At 44.4% G+C, this 25,230-nt stretch overlaps 1 protein-coding gene across 1 annotated transcript; it reads left to right on the forward strand.

Annotated features, from left to right (window-relative positions):
* Nucleotides 1-201: 201 nt before the first annotated feature.
* On the forward strand, nt 202-24,465 carry LOC121092743 (T-box-containing protein TBX6L). Its single transcript, XM_040604210.1, has 13 exons — nt 202-641; nt 1,253-1,367; nt 3,027-3,271; nt 4,084-4,261; nt 13,075-13,401; nt 17,860-18,004; nt 19,003-19,105; nt 19,549-19,713; nt 20,054-20,200; nt 20,707-20,777; nt 22,156-22,247; nt 23,022-23,214; nt 23,854-24,465. Exons 5-13 carry the CDS (start codon nt 13,386-13,388, stop codon nt 24,278-24,280), a joined length of 1,359 nt encoding a protein of 452 aa, XP_040460144.1. The 5' UTR covers nt 202-641; nt 1,253-1,367; nt 3,027-3,271; nt 4,084-4,261; nt 13,075-13,385; the 3' UTR covers nt 24,281-24,465.
* Nucleotides 24,466-25,230: the final 765 nt, after the last annotated feature.

The raw sequence follows: 25,230 nt of genomic DNA on the forward strand, positions 1-25,230 counted from the left end.
TTCCATTTTCGATTTCCATAAAATGGAAACTACTTGTCCAAAAAAACCACCTCAAAATGGCCACTGAATTTGAAGCTAGGACATTTTTATATATCTTAAATTGTTTATAATTTTATCTTCTAATAGATTTTAGTTAAAACTATGGCCTTTTTTAATTATGAGTGAATTAATATCTGCTAGGAACCGTTCCCATAGTTGAGTTAAGCAAGAGCAACACAGAAAGTCACCTGCGTTTTTGTCATGGTGAATAACACTGCTTCCCATGAACAGAATTCTGAAGACTAACAAGTGTCTGCTCATGTAAGTGCAGAACACATCCAGTTTTTTGGAGAGTCCTTAGCTCTGATTGCTGAGGAAATGGGATAATTCCGTGCAGCAAAACTAAGTCTTTTTTTTCTAGTCAAGACTTACTTGGATTTTTTAGGTTTTTCCCATTCCCCAGCTGAAGTTTCCTGTGTCTTGTAACCATTTAACAATATGTTACTAACCATCCATTATGTCCTGCTTTATTCTCTTTCAGATGAAAGAGCCATGTAAAAAAAGAATTCGCCGACCCCTGTGACTGAATTTGAGCGATAATGTCAATAGAATTAACACATTGCCATTGTTGAATGGTCTCCTGTGGCTATATAAACATCAAGGTAACACATTTCCAAAGCAGAAGATGTTACTGCTGTGATACTGTTGTTTTGAGAGTATTTCCTTACTGATGTAGGTTTAGTATTTTGCCTGGTGGATGGTGATGTTTGTGCAGGGGGAGAAGGTTGGCTTTGCTGCTTTTATTTTTGCTGAATTCTGGTTTATTTGCTGAAGAAAAACTTGTTACATTGAGGTTTATTTAAGATGACCTCTTACTGGCAGATACATTTAAATGACAGCTCTCTTAAGGGCCTAATTCCATTTCTGAAGAAGCCCTGGAAAAGCTAGGGCAGGACTGCCTTCAGGAAAGCCAGCGTTCTTCAGCCAAGAGAGAGTTTGCTTGAGAATAATAGTCTCCTGTGCTAGCTTCAGCCATTAGCATAACTTTCACCTCTGTAAACAGAAATAGATGGATGTTTAAATACCTTTAGTACTGTCTGAATAGATGGAGGCTTAAATACCTTTAGTACTGTCTGAGTAAAATGTTAGTGAGATGCAAGTTTCCATTTTACTTTGAGGATGGAAAACAAACCTTGAGGCCAGATGGGTCAGAAAACTTTTTAACTGTGATAATCTGCCTATAGGCTCATTGTCACTGTTTCATCTAATGCAGGAGAGAAATGACTAATGTGGATGTTGCGCAGAAACTGTTTGTAATCCCTTGTATCACAAAACCATTGACAATGGCTGCACTGCAGGAGCCGGAGCTGGTCAGTTAGGGCGTACAGGTAGCAGTAATGATTTCTTTATTATGACTTTCCTGATCCTGGTTGCAAATGGGAAAAGAACCTGTATTTCTCAAGTATATTTTCATTTGTCTTCAGGCCGGAAAAAATTCAGGCAGTAAATGCTAAACCAGAACCTGACATGTTCCCTTCCTAAATACTCTTTCGTATGTGAGTTTTTCTTCTCTGCAGTCCCCTTGAAACAATGAGTCAATGGGTTTGCTGCATTTCTACATAAGCCAGATACCAAAAGGTGGGAAGTCATTCTCAAGGTTGACCTAACCGGGCGAAGGCAGACATATCCCTCTCTAGAGTCCATGAGACATAACCACTGCCCTGCCAGAGCTAAATCAGTTCTGGAAAAAAAGACTTCAGTTCGCAAAGCTGAGTCTGGCACCTTCGTGCACATTAGGGCTGAAACAAAAGGGAGGGAGGTATTGTCCATCCCAGTTGTTTGTGGCAAGAACAGCCCTGGGTTGGATTCCTCAAAGAAGACTTTTCAGCATGGGGGAAAGTTCTGTTTCTGGACTGCTCTTGGGTAACAGGGGGTAGAAAAGAAAGCTGTGATGGAAGGAGGAAGGAGCTGCCCATGGCAGGAGTTTGTCAGGACACGGAGAATGACTTGGTGAATCATGAACACTGTGCATGAGTTAAACTAAGTAGGCATGGTTTGTGTAAACTGAAGTCCTTTTTCCTCCCTTGAGGGCTGTTTGGAGCTTTTTGAAAGCAGAGAGGAGAGCAGCTAGTTAACTTTGTGCTTCAGAATTGAAGAGAAACTGCTGCTTTCATCCATGGATCAATCTTCTGTCAGCCCTAACACAATGGCTCACTGCTTTAGTGTATCTCCACTGTCATCCAAAGGCACTTCTTGGGAAATGAAACCCAGTGGCTCAATAACTTGTCACCTTTCCCATCACTCTGGCCTTGGCCTGGGAGTGCTACCAGGCTCAGCAACATTTAAATTGCAGTCACACCTCCCTTAGGAGTCAGTAGCTGGTCTTTTGTGAATTATGATGTGTGGAAATACAGAATTTTATTTTTGTAAATCCTCAGCTAGGTACAGAAGCTGATGGCAGGACCACTGAGCCCAGCAAGAGGATACCAATGGCAGAAGTATGCACAGTCTATTAATTTTTTTCCCCACTGTGTAGTAAATTAGTTGTATATATACTATGAGACCTAAACTCCTAGCAGAAAATCTTGTGGCAAAAATTCAGCCTGATTGCTGTACTTTATTTCCTGTTAATTGACACTGGGTCTCCATCTCAAGATTCTGAACAAAAAGCAGGCCTAACCACTGCTCAGGGTTGTTATTGAGGTTCAAACTTGAGTGTGAAAGATCTTTTTCTTTTTGCATTTCACTTGGTTTGCACTCTTACTCCTTCCCTCCAGCTCTGGAGCCTTCTTAAAAAGCTTGGGCAGATTTGAAATGTATCAGTGTACGGTGTGAACAAATTATCTCGCAGGAAAGGCAGAGGTACTGTCCCAAGAGACAAATGAAGATGAAGGGAATGGGCAGAGAGGAAGACTGTGTTGTGTTAGCTGTCCAGTATGTTCTGTTGGCAGTTGTACTTTTTCTGTACTTCTCAGTGGAGCACTAGGTAAGTTCTAGTATCATTCCTGAAGTGATAACACTCAGTTCTGCTCTCTCCTGTTGTGCAGATATATGCTTCCACCTTGCAACTGCTGGCTTCAGGCCTGGACCCTCACTCTGTCTCCCTGATGCTGATGAGCATCATACCTTTGGACAATGGCCACTGCAAGTGAGAAGCTGTTGAGAAGGCTGATCCCCCTTTCCCCAGATGCTTCACCCAGTTTCTTCAGCTCTCAGGAGTCACTGGAAGAAAGAAACAGTCTCCTTCCAGAGAATTAAGATCACCAGTAAAGCTCTGAAGCGATATGATCATGTAAGAAAAGCCTGGACATTTCCTTCTGCTTGAATCTGTGTTGGATGTGTAGTGCTGTAATCCACAGTCAATAAACCAGCCCTGGTTATGTGCCGCCGGGAAGCGGTCTGTCTGTGTGCCAGTGGAACATACATTCTTCTTTGTGGTCCCAGAAGTCATTTAGTATTCATTCAGAAAATCACAGGAATAAGAGATGAGCAGGTATCTCAGAGCCTTCTTTGCAGCTCATGCAAAGGCAAGATTGTTCTCTGCAATACCACTGGATTGTGCAAAAGTCATTTAAAAGTCGAAAACAGTAGGGGTTTTGCCTGCTATTCTTTGAACAGGCTGCCCTTGCACAGCCAGTATTTTTTTTCCTGGATGCTCAAATCACTTCTCTCTCATTTTCATCCCTACTAAAGAAGATAATTATACCCCTTTGTAGCACATTAATTTCTCTGTCACCTGTATGTTTACACCCTGCAGACATGTTCATTTCTTCTTTGCGCACAGAGCCATCAGTGAAGCTTTACTTACCGACTTTTAAATCTTTTCTGATGTTCAGTTCATCCAGTCTCCCTCCAGTTTTCCAGTAGCTTTGATAATGAGGTGATAAGAATTACATGTATTTTTACCAGTTTATTTTACAGTAGACTAACAGAAAGTAGCCCTGCCACTTCGCTGCTCAACTGTATGCTATTTTCACATATGCATCCTGTGGTTATATTTAGCTGCTTTTGTTTCCTTGTTGGAAACAAAAGCATCACACTTACTACAAAAAAATGTATGAACTCTATATTGTAGCCTCCTTAATATTACTGTATCTTTTACAGGTGGATATGGCTGAACATCACTGAAAAGAAGTTTAAGTGATACAAAGCAACTCTTAAGAGAAAATCTGAAGGCTGGGGCGAGGAACTGCAGAAGTCAGCAGTTAAACTCCTTGACAATATGATGCAAAGGGAGGAGAAGCAGTAGTTCCATCCTGGAGAGGAAACACAAGGCAAAGAGGTCAGAAAGACATAATGGGGGACCATGAATGGGCTTAGATTACAAATTTTTGCTTCAGGCTTTTGATAAGCTAAACCAGCCCAGGCTGCTGTCATAAATTCTCCACTGAATCTGGTAGGCTCCCTCTGGTCCATGAGCAGTTATTTGAAAATGAAGTAGAATACTACCAACTTACCTAAAACTATAGCTGACTGCAGGATGCAAGCAGGTCTGATACCCTTGTTCAGTCCTTCCCCTCGCTTTTGTTGTGCTTTGGCTCCAGCTCATTTTGTATTTGGTGCACAAATACCTGCCCAGATTCCATGTGGTGCTAACCAGCACAGATGCCTGCATCTTACCCTGGAGCACTATAGCTGCCTTTTGCATTCCTAGAAATTATTTTTATGGCCGTGAAACCTATCACAAATCCAATGTGACCTTTTTCATCTCTGTTTTTTCACTCCATCCATCTTTGACTTTGCATGCAACAAGGGAACATCTCTCAAGGTAAAATGTGCATAAAGAGGGAGCAAGAGGTGGGCAGGAATTTGGACTCTTGACACTGTTAAGTTAGAGTATATATAATTTAAAGTTAATTGATTTAAGTTATATTATATATACTATTAGTATAATTGATCATTTTTCCTACTTTAAACATAATAAACTGTAGAATTCTGGAATGAAATTTTGCCACAGCTTTTTCCAGTAGAAGCCTTTGAAACCTCAGACAATTGTAGTGGGGTATTCCCCAGAGTGAGTCCAGGAGTGTTCTCAACATTTCTTCTTCTGAGATTGCTTCAGGTTAGCTCTTGATCAACCAGAATTCATGTGGCAGGAACATAGTGGAGAGGCAGGAAAATTAAACACTGAATTGTCCTGTCATGACTAGTCTTTAACAAGTATATGTGAAACTTATCTAAAAACTTGCTGAATTTTGCTGCCTGTTTTTCCCTCCTAATAGTTATTTTAACCCAGTTTCCTGGTTTCAGTACAACTTGGCAGAAGTGTAGAAGTCACACAGATGAGTGAGGTCCTATGGGTTTCTTGAAAATGCTGTCTGAAGGAATGGCTGCAATGTGAGTCAATGTAATAGTAGACAACAGAGAATCCAAGCAGGAAAGCTCCTTTCTAAATGCCTCAGTCATGCGAAAAGCATCAGTGGAAGGTCAGGATGAGCCATGAGGCGCTTGCTGGAGTAGATGCAGGAGTGTGAGCATTCCTTGCACCCTGTAAGAGTAGGGCTGGGCTGGTTTTTTCTTTGTATTAAGAGGAAGAAACTGAGCAGCGCCAAGCAGTGAAGCAAGCTAGCAGCGAGGAGAAGTGCTGTGAGTCCTTGGCGGTGAGTCCAACCCTGCACTGCAGGCAGACTGAACTCTCACCAAACCTGACCCCAACAGTAGCTCCCTGCAGCAGCTTAAACCAGTAATTGCAGTGTTAGGGGGTGGCAAAACCAGTGACCTCATTATTGATAACCGTCTAATCTGTGCTCACAAGGGGTGCTTGCTCTCAAATATGACCGATTTCCTCCTGCACACTTCCGAGCACTCCTCTTGGCAGAATTTCAGTATTGTTGTGGAATTTACATTAATTGTTTGTATCTACATTTGGTTGACAGGCATAGATTAGGCTGTGAAGTGCCAGTCATTTAAAACCAATTTTGCCATCACAAAAGCAAAGATTGTGTTTTTAAGAATGGTACCTATTTTGTGTGTGTTAGAGAGGAGAAGAAATCTCAGTCATTTATGTCGAAGTAGATGAAATCCAGGGTTTTCAGTGTAACACGGTCATTGCACACTTCTGTTGCCATCAGTCCAAGTGGAACTTGTCTGTATTAACTGTTCAGAGATCTCAGAGCCATGCCATTCTCAAGGAATTGCAACCATGTATTTTTATCATTCAAGTGCCTGGTGTGCTTAACAACTTAGAAGCATTTGTCTGCTATAGTAGGGCTAATTTTTAATTTATTTTTCTAAATACATCTATCCAAAATGATACTAGGCTTTTATATTCACAGCAGGGAGCATTGTGAGGTTTAAATATCCCTTTAATCACTAAGGATGTAATAAAAACCAGGAGAGTTCTTTGAGCTGTAGAGTGTTACCCAGGGAAAAATCTACTCTGGAGCTTAAAAATGTGAGCTGAAGAGACAAACTGGGCAATAAAATCCGCGACTACGGACCAAACCGGCTAAAAGTTGGTCTGTAGCTGCCCATCAGGAGCTGAGACGTGGAGGGGGGAAAAGGCCATTCAGCACCTCTAGAGCCATAAGAGCCAGGCCATAAACATTTCACAATCTGCTGGGTAGGGGGAGGGAGCTGTGGGTCTGTGATCCTGCCTGGGGTTTGTACCCTGGCCCATGACTGCAACAAAGAATGAGTATGAGCAATCTGCCTATATGAGAGAAGAATGGAGGAAGAAATCTAGACAGGTTAAGGATCGCAGGAAAAAATGATAGCTGTGGTTGATTATGTCAATTCACTTATGTTTATGATGATGTCATCCCACTGCTGATTTGAGGAATCCATTAAATCTGACAGGTGCTTTTTTCTATTATCGGTGATGTTGAAGGATTCTTACCTGAATATTATTACTGTGGACCCCAATATCATTTTGCTACAAAGTGAACAAGTTGGGTGAGAAATAGTACAGCTCAGAGTTTTATCTAAGGACTTTCTGCTTAAAAATAATACATATTTCTTTGTTACTGACTTCAAACTTTCCTGCAGATTACATATGTCTCATCATAATGTTCTATATCAGCTTTCAAAAACTGTCTTGCAAGATGGACTGCATGAATCTGTCTTGACATTCAGTTTAATTTTATGGGAGATCCTATAAACAGCTCAGCTGAGACACTACAGGTTAGTTAGACATCCTGTGGGTTCGATTCCTTTCTTCCTGTGAGATGTGTGTGCAGTTGTATGTATCCTATGGCTATATGAATTTTTTTAGTTCTTTCTTAAATAAATGATAAGTAATACTGGTAATGATCTTCCTTGAAAAGTTCTTTACAGTCAGTAGTAATGTTGGAGGAACTAAGCTCTGCTCAGTTTTGTAGAGCTCTCAACAGTTTTTATTTATAAATTCCAAGACCTTTAAATCTCAAAAACTTTCATGTGCTCTTTGAAGATACTTCCTTTGATTGGGAATTATACTGTTTATTGATTTCCTGGTTTGATTAGAATCTTACTGTGATGAACAGTGTATGGAAACTTCCTTATGGAACTGGTAGAAAAAATCCATCTTGGCAAAACAAAGTAACTTACAAACTGACTGGCATGATTGAAGTATGGGCTTTTACCTATTGATTTCATGGCTTTACCAATGCTTGTGCACCAACAAAAATAATCTTTTGCAGAAACCGAAGTAGCTTCACAGTGTATCTGCAATCTGAAGTCCAAAAAGTTTAGATGAAAGCTTTAGTGTTTGAGCTGCTGCTTTTTCCTGAAAACATCACCTTCTTTATCTGAGATTGCTGAAGCATTGACAGCTGGGTTTCTGTTTAGCAAAATATTTTCTGTTCAGGATTTTTTTCTGGTCTCAATTAATGGTTAAGTAAACCGCCAGCAATTTTTGAGCTCTGCATGAAGCTTCTCTTTGCATATGAGTGTGTGCACATGTATATAAATATAAAAGTATTTATGGATGTTAAGCAAGAGCTATTTGCTGCCAGTTTTCTAAGGCTGATCCTTTCTGGCTCGTGATGGAGTTCGGTAGGTTCTGGCAGGGTTGCTGTGTCCCCAGGGGTGGGGAGGAAGAGAGCCTTCCCCCATGCGGGAGAGGCAAGGCGCTTGCACCATGCAGCTTGGTGGCCCTTCTGTGTGCTGTCTTGCAAAGCCCTTGCTACTGTAAAGTCCTTTCAGTATGTACTTTTTGTGGATTTGAGTGGGACAGAGTGTTGAGCTGTGTCTGGAAAGCACAATGGGTTTACAGGAAAACAGTGCACCTAACATCAGGAGTCTGTGAAAACTTGAAAGAGCTCTAGACAGAAATATTTTGCATTTGACTCTGGACTGTAGCCTTTGAGGTCAAACTCAGCCTTCAGTGTTAAGTGGCTGCTAAGTATTTCCTTTCTTGTCTCAATGCTAACTAACTGCTAGGAGAAGGGTGCATATTCCTGGAGGGCTGTGGAGGCGGATATGATAAATGGAAGACAGAAAAGCATCCTCTTTTTCTTTAGTTCAGGAGCACAGCTTTGTGGCCAGATACCTCAATCCACAAACCTGCAAGAGGAAAAACCTTGTGTAAAACTTAAAATGTACAACCTTTCATTTACGTGAGCCACTTGCACGTTCCCTTCCAAAACAGATCCCGTCACTGCTGAAATACAGCCTCCTTCAGGCAGGCGGGTGCAGGCAGTCCCTGCAGCACAGTGCGCCTCCTCCAGGGATCCTGTTGTGAATTAGCATTGAGCTGTTACCACCAACAGGCCCGCTCCAGCCAACTGTTTTGTTTTTGCCAGATGTGATTTTTGCTTTTGGAGAGCACAGGGAAGATTTGGGGGGTGTTACAATTTGGGGCTCAGCATGGGCTTTTCAGCCCTACAGAAGTCTGCCTTCTGCTGAGCCCCTTGCTGGGTCCCAGGGTAGGAACATCTGCATGGCATTGCATGGGTGACGGCACCAGATGACTTTTCCCAGGAAAAAGAAATCAAACCCAATCGTGGGACGGGGAGGGGAGGTGCCATTTCCCACCATCAGAAGAAAATGCTGTGTAAGTGAGCTGCCATCAGGACCTGGGTAGGAACTGTTCTTATGCTCACCATCAGAAGAAAATGCTGTGTAAGTGAGCTGCCATCAGGACCTGGGTAGGAACTGTTCTTATGCTATCACACGATAGGAAATTATATGTGTCAATTCTTCAGAGGATCTCAGGACACTTTGTAGGCTTTTTCATTCCTGTAGCCACCCATAAAGACTTGCTTACAAAGCTCCCAGACCCAGGCTGTGCCCCTGCTGCGGAGCTGAGCTGCTCTGCCCTGCCCGACCCTCTCCGCTCGCTCGGTCAGCCCCCTCCGCTCCGTGCTCTCTGGGGAGCTGGACTTGTGTTTCCTTTTTTTCCTGTATGAGATGTCATAACAAGAACAAGGAGTCACATGCTTTGAGGCTGGCACCAGCGATAGTTTCATCAGGCTTTTTCTCTGGAAAAACACACCTTTTCCCCGTGGCCCTGCTTTCTCTGCAGCGAGCTGAGCCTGTATTGAAGAGGCCAGTATGTGGATTCTGAAGTTGACCAGGGAGTCTGAGGCCACTTCATGTTATCAATTAAGTATGAAAATAAGTAGCTATCAGCGTAAGGCTATCTATGAATTTTATTTTGGGGCCTGTTAATGGCATGCTGTGTTTCCACCTTTTCAGTATTCCTCCTGTGCAGATGGCAGAGTATCCTTCATCAAGAGCTGCCAAGATGCCATGGGACTGTGGCCTAAGTGTGCCAGGTGGGAATCTGCTAAATGATTCACGTTTAAATGGCAGTAAGGCTATTGGCATATTTCAAATCTTAAATGCAGTTTGCACTTCTCCACATTATTTTTTTCTCGCTTGTGCAAACTCAGGCAGACAACACTGCTTCATTTAAGCCTGATTTTATTAAAGCTGATATGATAACACTTCTCACAACCGTGTGCACGGAGGGGAAGCCTGCAGGGGTTGGATTACTGGCTACTGCGTCTGAGTGTTGATACACATGAAATCCAAGACTGGTTCTTTTAAAAGATTATTCTGTTGCATTTCAGCAGTCTCCCAGGCAGTAACTTTACGTCTCACACTTGAGCTTGCTGTCAGGGAAGTTCTGTCTGGACAGAGGTGGTGGTGCATCCTGCGCAGCCGCTTGCAGACTCACATCCTGCTAGCTGAAGCCTCCTGCTAGGTGATACGTTATCAGTTCTCCTGCAGTCTGAGAGCCCCAGACATCAGCCAGAGATGGCAAGATGATCACCCTGTCTTGGAGAGCTCTCAGCTCAGAAGGCAGGAATGGGGAAGAGTCTGTGCGCAGACCAGTTCCCTACAGAGTCCTGTTGTGAGTGTTAAAGGTTAAAGCTTCGCCTAAGGCAGGCAAAGTGCCAGAAAACATTGGCCTTACTACAAAACCCAGAGGGGAATGTTTCTTTCTAATCACCTCCTCAAAGAGATGCAAAGCAAAAGCTCTTGGCCTCTGCTTTTGTCATCACACATCCCCTCCCTCTGCGCTGCCCTACCTCATCCCCCTCAGCGTAGCGGGAGAGCCTACTGTTAGAGCTAGGCACAGCAGGATTGTTACCTGCTGCTGTAAATGGGCTTGGCGCAGAGCTGTGTATGTCACTGACTCACACATGTCAGATCCACTCTCTCCCATCCCTTCCCACACCTCCAGCCTCCAATTTGCCAGTGAATTGGTAGACACTAGCACGTTCATCTGTGGCTGCCCAGCAAACTGCCTGAGGGTGCTCCATGGACAGACAGACAAGAGGGTAATGTGCTAAATTCCCCTTTGCTAGTAGTTAATTTCCTGGGGATTGCTCCTGTTAGCCAGCTTTCCAGCAACAGTAACAAATTCCCATTCCCCCAGTTTTAAAACCTTTCCACTGCCACTGGAATGGCTGGGAGAAAGCTAGTTGTTAACTGGTCATGGGTAATTAATGACTCCACCTTCCCCATCAATCAGCTGGGAAAAGCCAAAAGGATCTGAGTAGTTGTAGCAAATGTGTGTCCTCTAGACATGCTGATACACAGTGTGCAAATGAAGTGGCAGCAGGGGACCATCTCGTACCCTTTTGTGGAAGCAGTAAGTCATGATACACATCCCACGCTCTTGTCAGGTGAAGTCTGAAATTCCCAGTGCTGCTGCTGCTGTTGTGCAGTTTCTAACTGTGTGGGATGTTGATCCGTCTCCCTGCTAGCTTGAATCTGACCCAGTTTTTGTTGTGGTTTTTTTTTTTTTTCTTCAGATTCCGATTGTGGTCTTTTCCACTTTCTACGATTAAAATACTAGCGTTAGAAAAGTGTGGGGGGGGGGGGGGGGGGCAGGAGGGGCAGATTTGATATTGGCTTTCCCTTTGTAGCAGAGCAGAAAAACATTCCTGTATCCTGTTTTGTTTGTGTCTGGTAGTGGCTGTGCAAGTACAAGCAGAGGGGATTTGACCTTGATACCGTTCTCAGCTGATCTTTTCCCTTCTGATTTATTTTTCCACATGTGTAATAAATAATCTCCAGTTGAGCTACAAGTTGATGTTGCTCCACCACATAGTAGTTCTCTCCTTAGTGGTATGGAGACTCCCCAGCTGTGGATGTCTCTAAGTTAGCTGAAGGAGAAGAGCCCGTGGTCTTCTGTATTATCCAGTAGCTCTCAAGGGATGTCAGGGAAGGCTGCTTGTGGTCCTTCAAAGGTGCCAGGAGCCAATGGACCATCTCTGGCTGTAAAATCCTCCTCAGGACTTCTTGTACTCCAACTGCTTTCTTTCAAATGTTCTTCCTTGCCAGATTAAGCATTGACTTTTCTCTCCCTGCCTAGTACTGGGATGCCTAAAATTCAGTACACTATGGAGAGGTCCCTCCTCTGATTAAACTACTTTGTCCTCTTTGCATGTCTCATTGCCTGCTCCAGAAGGCAGTAAAAACAGAACTAAAGGGATGTTGTCCGGGTATAGGAACAGACTAAATAATTTCAGAATATGCTTTGCATGTCAGACTAAAAATCAGATGTCCCAATAGCATCACTGACAAAACAAAAAAATATTTATTTTATTGGGAGCAAAACTAGACTGTGAATCAGCTGCAGCCTTATAGCAAGTTCTTTGAAATGAACAGAGCCCCTAAATTTGCTGTGCAGGATCCAGCACTGGCCTGTTGAGACTAATACCCTGCTTTTGACCTTCACTTTTTGAACGTCTTCCACCCATAAATGTTAGTATAGCCATTTCTGTGTGTGAATGCGTGGAACTCCCTTCTTCAGGAGGTGTAGTGACTGTTTTGTGCCCTGAAGCATGAGACTTGATTGCTGTCTCTTAGCACTTGTAAGCACTTATAAGTACAAAAGCTAATGGTCACACTTGCAGAATAAACTAATTAAGAGAAAATGCTCAGGTCCTTCAGTTTGTGCTCAGCCTTGGTTCAGTAAGAGCAGTCCCTTCCACGAGACCTAAACCCAGTGCATGATCCACCACCAGACACTTGGGTCATTTGCACGAACCCTGGAAGGTGCCAGCCAAAGGAGTTGGGTGCCAGTAAAAGGATACGCTACCGTGGCTGTGTCATTAAACGAGTGCAACTTCCACCGGTGAAGCTCAGCTGAAAAGAAAGAAACAGCACGTAGGGCAGCCTCAGTCCTGAGCTTCAGAACAGATGTGGTGCAGCGGTGAGGACCCTGCTGTAGAACAGCGCAGCAGGAAAGCTAACTATGCAGTCAGGGGCTGGGAATGCAGAGACTGGGTAGGTAAGCGATGTTAGATCATCAAATATGCTTCTGTTAGTGGAGAAGACATCTGTTGGGGAATGAATGCTTTGCTGCAGCATCCCCATTGTGAGAGCAAACTTTACCACAGACTGTTAATTACTCACTTGGGAAGGAACAAGCTTGATACAATCCTGATTCTGATACCAGAAATCAGGAGTACAATGATTCTGTGCTCTGGAGATGAAAATTATATCAAATCTGTGGAATAGCCAGAAGGAATTTTTTCCTGCTTGCTGTTTAAGGGGTAGGGGGTTTTGTATTTTGTAGGTAAGTCTTCAAATGATGTTTTTGGTCTTGTCTCTATTTGTTTAAAAGTGTGTTAGCAGTAAATCAAGGTGCATTTCCCCTGTAGGGTTTCCTGTATGTCAAAGCCATGTTAATTTTCTTTGATTTTCTTCCCTTAGCCCCAGCCATTGCTGCAGATCCTTCCTCTCTTTGTCCCTTTGGACATCAAAGGATAGCAAGGGGACAGCCCTGGAGAGAAGCTCCTCCCTGCTCGTTAGCCTCCATAAAACAGGAACTCACCTTGGCTAGCTGTGCTTGGAGTGCCATCCTCATCCCGGTCACTCTTGACACTGGATCTCAGAAGGAAGGGCTTTTGCTTGCTTCAGGAAATCAGACCTACTTTTGAACTGGACTATTTTGGCTCCCCTTGTAAGAACTCTGGTGACTCTTTTGGCCGTGCAAGCTCCTAGACTCCACAGTACATGGAAAAATGCAAGCTTTACCAGGTAAGTAAAGGACTCCCTCCTTTTCCTTAATGCATGGAAAGATCCTCGACTTATGTCAAGAGCATATAATTGTTTTAGAAAGAGAACAAGTGCTCCTGAAGGGTTACCAGCGTTTAGAATAGTGTGTGTGGCTGGAGAGGATTTTTAAAAAAAAATATTTTTTTTTTTGGTAGGAATAGATGAGAAGTTGTGGGTTTGAGTGGTGTTTGTAAGCCTAGGGAGATCTTTTGTAAGGTAACAAAGGTTTACCCATAGTTGTTCCCAAAACTACCTTATCTGTATCAGCTTGTGCAGTGTGATTGCTAGCGGTGGTGTTCATGTATTTTCTGCAAAGTACCCAAAGTTCCTTCAGGCTGAAGGCCATAGGTTTGGAAGTATTTGTTCTTGCTAATAATAGTTCTGATACAAACTATATGTTTTTTCTTTTGGTTTTTCTCTGCCCTTCAAAAGTACAAACCCCAGGCAAGCATACCCCACCTCTGCCAGGTTCATGCCTAAACACAGGATTTTTGTGATTTCCCTTAGGGTTTTATTTATGTTTTTCTTCATCAGTCTGTCTCGTAATGTCTGTTAACCTCTTCTGTGGAGCACGATCAGATTTGGCACAATGACACATGTACATTGGGAAGCTAAGGGCCGGTCCAGAGGCACTCCATCTGTCAGAGTAACTGAACCCCAAATTTAGCCTTGTGTTTTACTCTGCCTCAGAAGGAAACACCAATTCACCTGGTTTAGGCATACAGTTCATCTGTACCCATGAGAGGTGGCCGGGCATTCTCAGCTACCTTTCTCAACCTCTGCGAGGTGGTGTTTCATTCGTAAGCAGAAAAACGTGTGCGATGACTGTTGTTTCAGGTTTTTGTAATCTGTACTGTATTGATCTGATTCATACCGATTCCTGCCACTTCAAGAGAATGTTGAGTTGAAAAGCAAAAGAGTGACAATATAGACTGTATTATAGTATTTTATGTTAAAGATTCCAACTACTGCAGAAGTCACCTCGTTTTCTTACTGAATTGTTTCTGGTGTATGATCCCATACAGCAGAAATATTCCAGGTGATGACTAGCTACATTTGAGAGGTGAAGCCATTGCATTTGTAGAACCACCAGACTTTAGTTATTGCCAAAAAGCTTTCTGGTTCTGAGAAATGAGGTTCCCTCCGGAGGGTTGGGGTATTTCTACTGACATTTATAAGATCAGAGAACATGGGGGTGTGGGGGTGTGGGGGTGTTGGCTGTTGGCAAGATTAATTTCTCAGATAGCTTTATATATTATATATTGATGTTCCTTTCTTCCCTGTGGGCCCTGGATAGCTGTTAGTGTTGGATGTCTTCACTCGGAGGATAGCAGTAACAAATGTGATAATAACTGATTTTAGTGAAGGCAAGAAGCATACCTTTTGCCTTGTTGGAGTTTTCCCAGTATTGCAAACACTATCCCATACGTTTTGGGAAGGCTGCAACAAATATTCTGACATCATGGCGTTGGCTTAGTAATAGACAATTAATCGAGGGACTGCTTTAGGTGAGTGGATTATACTCCAGCATCTTCTATCCAAAGATCTTACCCTCCTGCAAGCATTACTGAATTCACTCTCATTTTTCTTTCTCTCCTTTCCATCTCCAAGATGGGGAAAAAGATATGTGCAGCCTAGTCTAGATACAGAAACTGAAGGACAAACTTCTCATATTTGTATAAGGACTTTAAAATCAAGCATGGAATCGATTGAAGATCTCTTGATTTTCAGTGCCTTTATCATAGCAACTATCTTAATTTAAGCCTCATCTCGGCATAAAGAATATGTTTTAAAATGTGCCACGCGGTGTTACCACCACAATGATAATAATAATACTTTAAAAGTAATTTAGAACTAAAATTCCTGGAAAATGTTTAAATTTCTTTCAAATAGTGCTTTAAAATAAAAACTAAGTTGCATAGAAGAGGAAACAATAGAAGTACAGCTTGAACAAGTTCCAGTCAGTGCTTGGACACCCTTCCACAAACCTCTTCCTGTTGGAATTCCAACATGCAGGCATCTTTGTGGGGGAGATGTGTGCATGAGTCTTGGCATTGGTTACATAGGCATAAACTAGGAGTGATTTGAAGTGCTTTGCAAAACCAGCCTTTGGCTCTGCAAAGAAAATCCAAAGTGGATCCTACAAATGGATCCACAACTGCAGGACCCCGCTGAAGCAGACTGCACATCACTGTGTAGTCAGCTGTCCCTGCTCAGAGGTCCAGATCCCTGTGCAGACTGTTAATGTCCTTTTTTCAGCCTTAGACTGTGCACACAAAACCTGCAGGGTGAAAGACGTTAACCACACTTTTAAATCTTTGCTGCAATGTTTATTGTATGCACAGCTCTTTTTTCCCTGTGTCCTGTAACATTTTGCTCATACAGGTGCGTTGTGGACTCATTTTGGTAAAAACCAGATTATAACATCTGCCTTTGATTTTTAATTCAGTATTGAACTCCTTTCACTTCAATTTCTCTTGATTTTATTGGAAATCTCCCCTCAGTAAGGGCTCCTGAGATCTGCCTTATTGTAGTCTCGCTTAATGGAATTGGAATTTGCTTACAAAAATGTTAATTGTAAAAATCATTTGGGGAAGGAGTGAGCATCTGTCTAGCTAATCAAAATCTGTTTGCATGTATTTGTGACTGGATGACTCCGGTGGGAAATCAGCCCAATTTTATTGTAACTCCTTTTGATACATGTGCTCTGAGCTACCGAGTGCATCGTCTCATGGCAGCTTTCATGTCTTTACAAGAGGATATGGGGGAAGCTTTAGTAAGAAGATGTTAACAGGCTAATCTTCGTGAGCAAACTAGGTGTCACTTCTTAGCTAGTTCATTAACGTTGGATCAAAGGAGAAAAAAGGGCAGAGGATATTTTTTTGAAATGATTAAAGACCTTTACAAACTGACAAAATTACGTTTAAATGTTTTTTTTACTTCCTTATACTGTAAGAAGAACCCCTTAGACTTGCATCGGGTTGGTTTTGGGGAAAGATGTCCCTTTATGAATAAAGCTAATTTCTCTGGAAATAGTTCTCTACTTTTCAGGCTTCTTCTTTTGAAGACATTACTCAGCAAAGCTGTAGCAAGGTGAAAAGTCCTTTATTTCTTACATAAGAAATGCTGAATGATAGCTGATCAGCCTGAGAGGCAGAAAAATCTCCCTTTTAGACAAACAGCCGTACGTGGCTGGTAATGCATCACCTGGCAGCAGTGGCTGCTGGCACTGACCCAAGGACCTGCCGCTGTGCGTGCCCCGGTGTCGAGTGGGTTTATCCCTGCCTCCTTCAGACCACAGGGCAGTGTCTGTAGAGCCCTACCGGCTGTGGAGTCCACCTAAAATGAAACTGTTGGGGTTTTTTGCCTGGGCTTTGCAGTATGACAGCGGCAATCCTGCATGTGTTACAGTATAGTTGAGTGCCCGTAGGAGGTTTTTAATCCAGACAACTTTACGGAGGTGGCGGGTACCATCAACACCGTTCCTTCAGAATAGTTTCCTCTTCCTCTTCCGCAGGATAGTAGTTAGTCCTCTGCCTGTAATAGAAAGTGCAGGCATATTGCAGGCAGCTCCTCTGGTGTGCCATGGTGTGTTACTGAAGAGGCACCTTCCACTGCCATCACAGGCTCCTTGGTGGTCTCCTTCTCCAAGTCCAGCTCAGACCAGCTATCCTCTTTTCAGAATATTCCATGGTCTGGCTCTGTCACCTCCCTTTCTTGCCTTCATTTACCTTTGGGTCTCCTGTCTTGCCTCTTCTTTGTCCTCTGGAGAGATTTTTCCCCTCTGCCAGCACCTGTCGTTTTCTCCCAGTACCCACTGATACACTTGAAATCTTCCCAGTCCTTTCAGCTTTCATTTTATTTTCTTGGTAAAGTGTTCTGTGTAACCCTGATCACAGCGGAGCAGGACTGAAAGTGGATTGCGGCTACCTGCCAGTATAAGTTTTGGAACAAAAGAAGTCATGCTGAGTTTGTACAACACACAAAAGAATTTATCAGCTAAAAACAAATCTGGAAAAGCCTTTATGCCTTCTGAACCTACTAAGTAACAAAAAGCTTTTGAAGAAAAATAATGGGTTTTTTTTAAGGAGGTTTGTTGTGGCACAGACTCTGTAGTTCTCGGCAACACCTGGGACCTTCGTGGGTGAAATCACAGCATTCAGCTCCCTGAGCTGAACCAGCACTGTGCACTGCATGGCGGTTTGGGGCCAAGGTGTACTATGGCCAGATGGGAAGAGTGACAGCCAGATGTACAGATGCTGTCTGTTACAGCAGCCTGAGAAATTCCGTAGCTCCCTGTACTGGAGGGAGCTGGCACTGGAGGGCCGATGCAGTTGATGCACCTGCATCCCGGGGCCCTGTCCCAAAGCAAGAGAGGCTGCTTCATGTTGGCTCCCCTCCTGCCTGTCTGCAGTTACTGTTTTTTCTCTCTCCTGGTAGATGTGAAAGCACCATGTGAGGCACTTCCTTCTCCCAGCCTGGAGCCCTACCCACAGAGCTCCATTGTGGTCACCCTTGAGGACATGGGTCTCTGGATGAAGTTTCATCAGATAGGAACTGAGATGATCATCACCAAATCTGGCAGGTGAGGGGAGCAGGACAGCTGCCCACACCATACCCCTCCAAGCTGTTCTCAAAGTCTCCTAGTGCTCATTTTTTGAATGGTGGCTATTAAACTAGCTTTGTAGCCAATTATCCACACCTCCCTGCCCCTTGCAGAAGAACCCTGCACTTTCAGGATGTTGTAGAAGCCCAAACTGTGAAGTGCAAAAGATCACTGTGGGGCTATGTGCTGACAAAACTGCTGTATTCTTATCTCACCACTTCACACTGATGTTCTTCCTGTTGCTGCGAGTTGCTCTGCAAAGTGCCCTGGGCTTCCTTTGCCTCGGTCACAGGCGGCAGCAGTTGAGCAGTAAATACCTGGGCTGGAGTCTGCATTTGCAGACAAGAACGTGGCATAGAATCGTAACGATCTGTGCATGCAGACTACTCTAAAGTTTAAATGAGTCATGCACTGTGGAGCTTGCAGTGAAAGAATATGAAGCTATGAAATTGTAATGTATTATTTCAAAGCTGCTGTGAGCTGAAATAATGCCTTTGGGTAGGGAGGTAGGTGTCAAAGCTTTTTTTTTGCAGAGTCAGAAGATGAAAGTGGTGGCAGGGAGTACTGGAATGGAAAGCTAGATGTGCTCTTAGATGAGAGCACGTTTTCTGCCCACACTAGATAATGCTCTGATCTATCCTCTGGATCTGTGATAGCTGTAGAAGGCTAGGAACTACGTGCAGATTCCAAATATTTTCTCTTAAGTTTCCCACTGCTGTGTTACAGGGATCAAAAGAGCAAAAGCAGTAACAATGTCAGGCCTTCACTGACTGCTGCCCTGTTAGTGCCTGTTCCACCTAAACCCATAAAACTAGACAGGACGTCAATAAGATAGAAAAATGTTCAATAGCTGGCCTGTAGAAATACTGCTGCCAGAACTTTGCACAATAGTGAGTAAACATTACATGCTGCTTGATCATTGGATAATACCCACTTCATAAAGGAATCCTTATACTGTATATTTCATTTCTCTTCAGACGAATGTTTCCACAATGCAAAATCAAAGTCTCTGGCTTAATCCCATATGCCAAGTACCTCATGCTGGTAGATTTTGTGCCAATGGACAACTTCAGGTACAAGGTAAGTTCTTTAAATAATAGAATTTATGCTGTCCTTCCATCTTTGTTTGAAATAGGTTATGCTTCACTGGCCAGGCTGATAAATAAATCATCTTTGGACAAAGTTCAGAAGTAATTGGTGGATTTTATGCCTCTCTGGAGTTATTTGTCAGTTTTGATTGGGGAGCAGCTGGAGAGGTAACTAATTTTCATTGTAAGCAGTACAGTTTTAATTGTGATTAATGTTAGACTTCTCTGACAGCCGTTGGGAGAAAGGGAGGAAAAATGAGGCCTAAACTTGGAGCTTTTTTGGTGACACGATCATGGCTCATAAAAGAGAATCTGCTACTTGTGCTTCAGAGGAGTCCACTAAATTGACAGAGAAGCAAAGTTGCTGGAGCTTTCCTGTAGTGAAAGTAGGGTTCTTTTTTTTTAAGCTCTAGATTTCTGTCTTTCCCTTCACAGTGGAATAAAGATCAGTGGGAAGTTGCTGGAAAAGCAGAGCCCCAGCTCCCTTGTCGCACCTACGTCCACCCAGATTCCCCAGCTCCTGGCAGCCACTGGATGAAAGAACCTGTCTCCTTCCAAAAACTGAAGCTCACCAACAACACTCTGGATCAACATGGGCATGTAGGTTGTAGCTGGCCTTGTTGTTGTGCTCTCTTGGAATTCATTGCAGATAGATGTTACAGGAAATAAGTCAGATTTGTGAAAAATCAGATCACGTGAAAATTAAAACATATCTAAGTGTTCTTTCTTCCTTCCTCAGCCCAGCCCTTGTGCCCTCTTAACTACCTGCTAGGGAAGGCTTTGGGCTGTACTGTCACTGTGGAGGCATGGCGGAGACACCAGTCCCAGACAGGCATCCCTGGTTTGAAATGGATGTCCTGTGAGCCTCCACAGGAGACTGCGCAGTGTGGTGGCAGTGGCTGCACATGGAAACTTTCTCCTCTGTCTGTCTCTGTGCCAGATCATCCTTCACTCCATGCACCGTTACAAGCCTCGCTTCCACATTGTGCAGGCAGATGACCTCTTCAGTGTCCGCTGGAGCATCTTCCAAGTCTTCAGCTTCCCTGAGACTGTCTTCACTTCTGTTACTGCCTACCAGAATGAGCAGGTACAGTGTGCAAGTACTGCTTTTGGATATGTTGCTAAGTACTGTCTTTAGAAATCTTGTAGAGGAAAGTACCTCCTTCCAAGCTACTCACCCTGGGTGCCTGTGATGGACAGTGGGAAGAAATAGGCACATTATGGTTGCTATGGAAAACATATGTGATGAGATGAATCATGCAACTTAATTGTATTCAGTGCTCTGTCAGTGATTAACAGGACTGTAAATGGAGTAAAAAATATGGGCAGAGGTCCAGATATAGGTACTGACCCTGTATATTTCTCTAGTCAGAAGAATCCTACCCAAATTCTTCCTGACTCTGGCAAAGTGACTTCTTTCCACATGTCGGTTCCTAATCAATAATGGGAGCTGCCCGGAGGGCTCAGGTGCTCTGGCAAGGGCGTGCCCAAAACCCTTGGAAAAGCTGTTGTGATAAATACTGAGGTGAAGGTCTTGAAACAGTAAAGAACCCAACCAGTCATGATAGTGAATCTTGTTCCTTTTATTTTAAGATTACAAAGCTCAAGATTGACAACAATCCATTTGCTAAAGGTTTCCGAGAGCATGGGAAGAACACTCGAAGGTAAACTGTTTTTTCACCTTATTTATAATTGGAGTTCACTTGTGAATTTTACCAAGGCCATTGAACAAAACTATACCAGCTAGCTCTGCAGAGCTTGCTGTGTTGTGCACACCGCCGTTGCCTGTATCTGGGAATGATGTCCCCCTGTGCAGCCTCCTCCCAAGAAACTTGGGGAGTGGGAGGAGATAGAGGATTTCCAACAGAAATGTGGGAGGTGTGACAAATTTGAGACCTGCGTTCCCTTGCAACTTGGAGCTAGACTGGAGTCTGACATGTGAATAGCAGTGATAATGAGTCCACAGTAGATCATAGAATTACAGAATGGTTTGTGTTGGAAGGGACCTTAAAGACCACCTTGTCCCACCGCCCTGCCCTGTTCGGGGACACCCCCCAGCAGCCCAGGTTGCCCCCAGCCCCGTCCAGCCTGGCCCTGAGCACCCCCAGGGATGGGGCACCCACAGCTGCTCTGGGCAGCCTGGGCCAGTGTGTCTCTGGAACCTCTGTTCCAGATCATCGTGTCTCTTTGAGATCAGATGGCTTCTGACGTTTGGAGGCTCCCTCATCTCCTTCCCCTGTGCGTGGAAAAGCAGCTCTTCCAACGGGAGATTTTGTCTGCAGGAGGGAAGATTGATACCAATACCAATGAGATCTTCATCTGCTCTGAGGGTAGCCAGTGGATGAGATCTAAAAAAAAAAAAAGCTTAATTGCTATGATAGATTGGCAATAGAGAAGGAAAAAAATGGTTTTTTCCAAGCAGAAAATGTTATGAAAATATCTGAGATTTTGTTTTGTGTTATTTTATGCCTGAAAAAAAATCTAATTTCCTGATGAAAAAGGCCAAAACTGAGTCTTTTACTTGAAGTTTGAAAATGTCATGGATTTTCTTTCTCCTCCTAATAGGATCATTTCTGACTAAGCTTGGACTTATTTTCCATTTAGGAGAAAGCTGCTTTCAAGTGAAAGACTCACCCTACTATACACGTACCTGTGTGCATAGCAGGTATATCCAGCATTGAACTACACTTACAAACTCAGTGCCAAAACCCCTGGTGCTGAGTTTCCATGTTGACAGTGTCTTTTGCACCGAAGTGAAGCGGGCAACCCCTTTACCAGTTCATCCCCAGTACCCTGCAGGGCAAGGGCTCTCGCTGGAAGCTCACACCGATGGCAGGCGGCATGGCTAACCCTGTAATTCCACTATGGCAGGCATATTCCCCGAGGGCCTCAGGGTGCTTTGCTAGGAGAGGTGTCAGTCACAGAATGTTGGGAGAGGTTCATGCCATCTATTTGTCTTCCAGATTTGTCCATCATCCCTTGCGTATTCATCTAGGAAAAAAGCTTATATAAAAGCTACCCCCACATCCTGTTTCTTTCCAGGGAAGGACGAGCCAAATGCCAGAAGCTTAGTCCAGCCAAGGGCCAGAAGAGGAAGCTGCCTGAGGAAAAGGAGTCTGGAGCTGAGGAACGAGGTAATGTTGATCACAACAAACCTAGAGAATGATTTCCAAACAGTGTCCAGGCCACGGGCAGGGAAGAAACAGCAACAAAGACCCCTCTGTGGGGAGAGTGGCCTGTGTGGAGCCCCTGAAGGATGCTGTGCGTGGCTTTGATTCTCTTTCTTTGATTCTCTTTTGATTCTCTGAGTCTCTTTCTGGGAACGATCCACAGGAGACTGCTCACAAGTCACTTATCATTACTGACTACTCATCAGCTCTCTCACCAGCCTCCCAGCCTGGCTGTGCTTTGTAACTACGTATTGATCGTAGGCTGTGCTTTCATAACATTTGTCTTCCAACAGCGATATGAGTTTGCAGTATCCCCCATTGCTTTCTTCCTGGTTCTCATCAGTACAGTTGTGCCAGCAGTGCTCTGTGCAGCTGGATTGTGATGCAGATGTGGGAACTGATACCACTTAAAAAATAAAAAAGAAATCACTCTTTCCATTAGGTTGTTTTTTAAGCTTGATCATTCCTTGCTGCAGTTCATGTTGCTGCTTGCAGTAGCACAAGGCAGTAGCATAGCTAAGGAGAGAGGACAGGACAGGACTGAAGACCACAGTGTAAGGTCAGAAAAAAGCTGGAAAGGGCTAGTCCCTTAAGACTGTATGACTGCAGAAGAGGTATTAGCGTTTCCTTCCACCATTCTGCAATTAATGCAGCTCCCAGTAAACCATTGTGAGCTCTGACTCTCTCTTCCCCTTTCTCATTTTTTTTCCGTTCTTTCTTTTCCCCGCTGTGAGTCAGATTTTGAGAAGGATGAGAATGTAGATGTGAAGGAAGAGAGTAACCCCGTTGTGGTCAGCAGCGGATACCCGTTCTGGGTCTCAGAGCAGAATGGCAGCCATACCTTTCCTGCAGCGTCGCCGGTGCCACCTGACCAGAGGGAGGGGCTGGGCAGAGAGCAGCAAGTGCCTACAGCATCCTACCAGACATATCGGTGAGTCCCACCTCTTGGTGCTCCTGTCCAAAGCCACCCTTTAACTGATGGGATTCCTCCTCTTTTAGTGGGTATTTCCTAAGAAAAACAGCCGGTGGGAGTAAGGAAGGATGCCTTTCTGTTGGACCCAGGTATCTGGGTGATTGGTGGTAGATTAGCATGGAGATAGCTTCACAACAAAGCCTTTCTGTGTTCCTTCAAACCCACTGATTCTGGGCATACTCATGTCTTGGTAATGCTCTTTATTTCCCTGTCCTGAAATGCTCTCCCAGCCAGCTCTGTGTACCGCAGACTTGCCTGACCTTTGGAGGAAGTGCGTTGGAGGAGTGGCAGGACTCCAGTGTTTTTTTCCCTCCTTATCATTGCAAATTCAGGCAACAGTCAGGAGAGAGCCTAGACTAGAACTGAGCCAGAACTAGGGTAGCCTGGGCTTACCTTCTCTGGCATTTAGTTTTTCTGTGTGAGTGACAGTGAGGTTTGGACTAAAATCCACACTAACCATAAAATGAAGCAGTAGGCAAGAGGAAGAGGGCATGTTAAGAGCTTGCCCTGCCTTTCCCCAGGGGATCTGTGTGGGTTTTCAGTGGTTTTCTGCTGCGGTAGGTTTGACTCGCTCTTCTCTCTGCCCTCGGGGCTCAGGTTCCACGAAGCTGGGGACAGCCAGCAGCTTCCCACCCGCGATGCAGCAAGCTTGAATGATTTCCGGGCAAGGTGCCATGCCTTGGATCTCGCCACAGTGCCCGAGCACGACTCCAAACAACTCCCAGAGGGCTTCACCAACCTGCCTCCGCTCCCCCCACCTCTGCCTCCTCCCCAGGACTACACAGGAGTGGTGAACATGGCTCTAGACTCTGTTGGGAAACCTGGGGCCCGAGCGCCCATGTACAGTCCCTATGGCACCGAGCAAGGGCTTGGCCAGTGGATGGTGCCTTCCCACAGCCAGTACAGGGCAATGAGCTACTCAGCCTTCTCCACAGAATACAATACACAGGCAGCTCCTGGACATGCCCATGGGACCATGGCAGAGTGGAGCCAGTACCCTCTGTTCCCCTATGCCTGCTGGTGAACAGGGAAGACCCTTCCCAATGAAAAAACTGCAAAAAAAATTGTAAATGACTTCCAATTTGCTCTGGGGTGTTGACTTTTTGAAGCCTTGCCTACACTAGGCAAAGAGCTATGGCTGCAAGCAGTAGCATGGGACACCTTCACTTCCTTGTCTCCTTGCACAACAACCCTCACTGTATTTCACAAGCAATGGCTAAACTGGTGGCTGCCCCTGGCGTCTCAGTGGGGGTCTGGCTGAATCAATGTGTGCTGCAGTGGTGTTTTTTTTCCCAGCAGGAGTAGGAAACCACAGGAGCTGCAAGAGCAGAATTCACAGAGCTGCGGAACTCCCAGTCCCAGGCTGTTTGCACCTTGTAGTTGGCAGTTTCCAAAATCTCTTCCTCCCAGGACTTGCGTGCAAGGAGATAGGGGCTGAGGAGTTTCAGTAAACTGTCCAGGTGGTCAAGAAGCTGTAGAGAATTGTTGCAAAGATGACCAAAAGAAGCAATCCCAGTGTCCCCTAGAGCAGTTTCCTCACTTAGTGTAGTCAAACTAAAGCTAGAGTCTTGCCTTTCTTCCAGCAGCGGACGAGAGTCAAATACACAGCACCGTGTGTGTGTCTGGCACGTAGCAATGGGTCATGCAGGCAGGGAGGAGCTTGTCCCGTGCCCGAGAAGTGGCAGCAAGGCTGCATGTTCTGTCTGTGTGTCCCCCTGCCCATCCCTCTTCTGTCACCCCTAGATTTGAGGTTAGTGACACACTCTTCTTTCTGCCAGGGGTGGAGGGAGGTTGCTCACAGAACGTGGGGGGCTGCACTGGGGGTTTGCAAAGGCCTGCAGCTGTCAGAAAAAGGGCCACGAACAGCGGTGCTGGCTGTGTCACTCCCCCCTCTTCCTTTTGAGGGAAAGGGCATCTTTCACTGTAAACTTCATCCTTCTCCCACCCCTTGGCACCCCTGGAGAATATAACTTA

This window comes from Falco naumanni, chromosome 1, assembly GCF_017639655.2.
Source record: "Falco naumanni isolate bFalNau1 chromosome 1, bFalNau1.pat, whole genome shotgun sequence".
NCBI classification, from domain to species: domain Eukaryota; kingdom Metazoa; phylum Chordata; class Aves; order Falconiformes; family Falconidae; genus Falco; species Falco naumanni.

What these genes read in the sequence shown, in the direction of transcription:
- LOC121092743 (XM_040604210.1), top strand. An exon ending in CATGGGAAGAACACTCGAAG is followed by an intron (nt 20,778 to 22,155) that starts GTAAACTGTTTT and finishes GTTTCTTTCCAG; the next exon opens with GGAAGGACGAGCCAAATGCC. An exon ending in GCATCCTACCAGACATATCG is followed by an intron (nt 23,215 to 23,853) that starts GTGAGTCCCACC and finishes CTCGGGGCTCAG; the next exon opens with GTTCCACGAAGCTGGGGACA.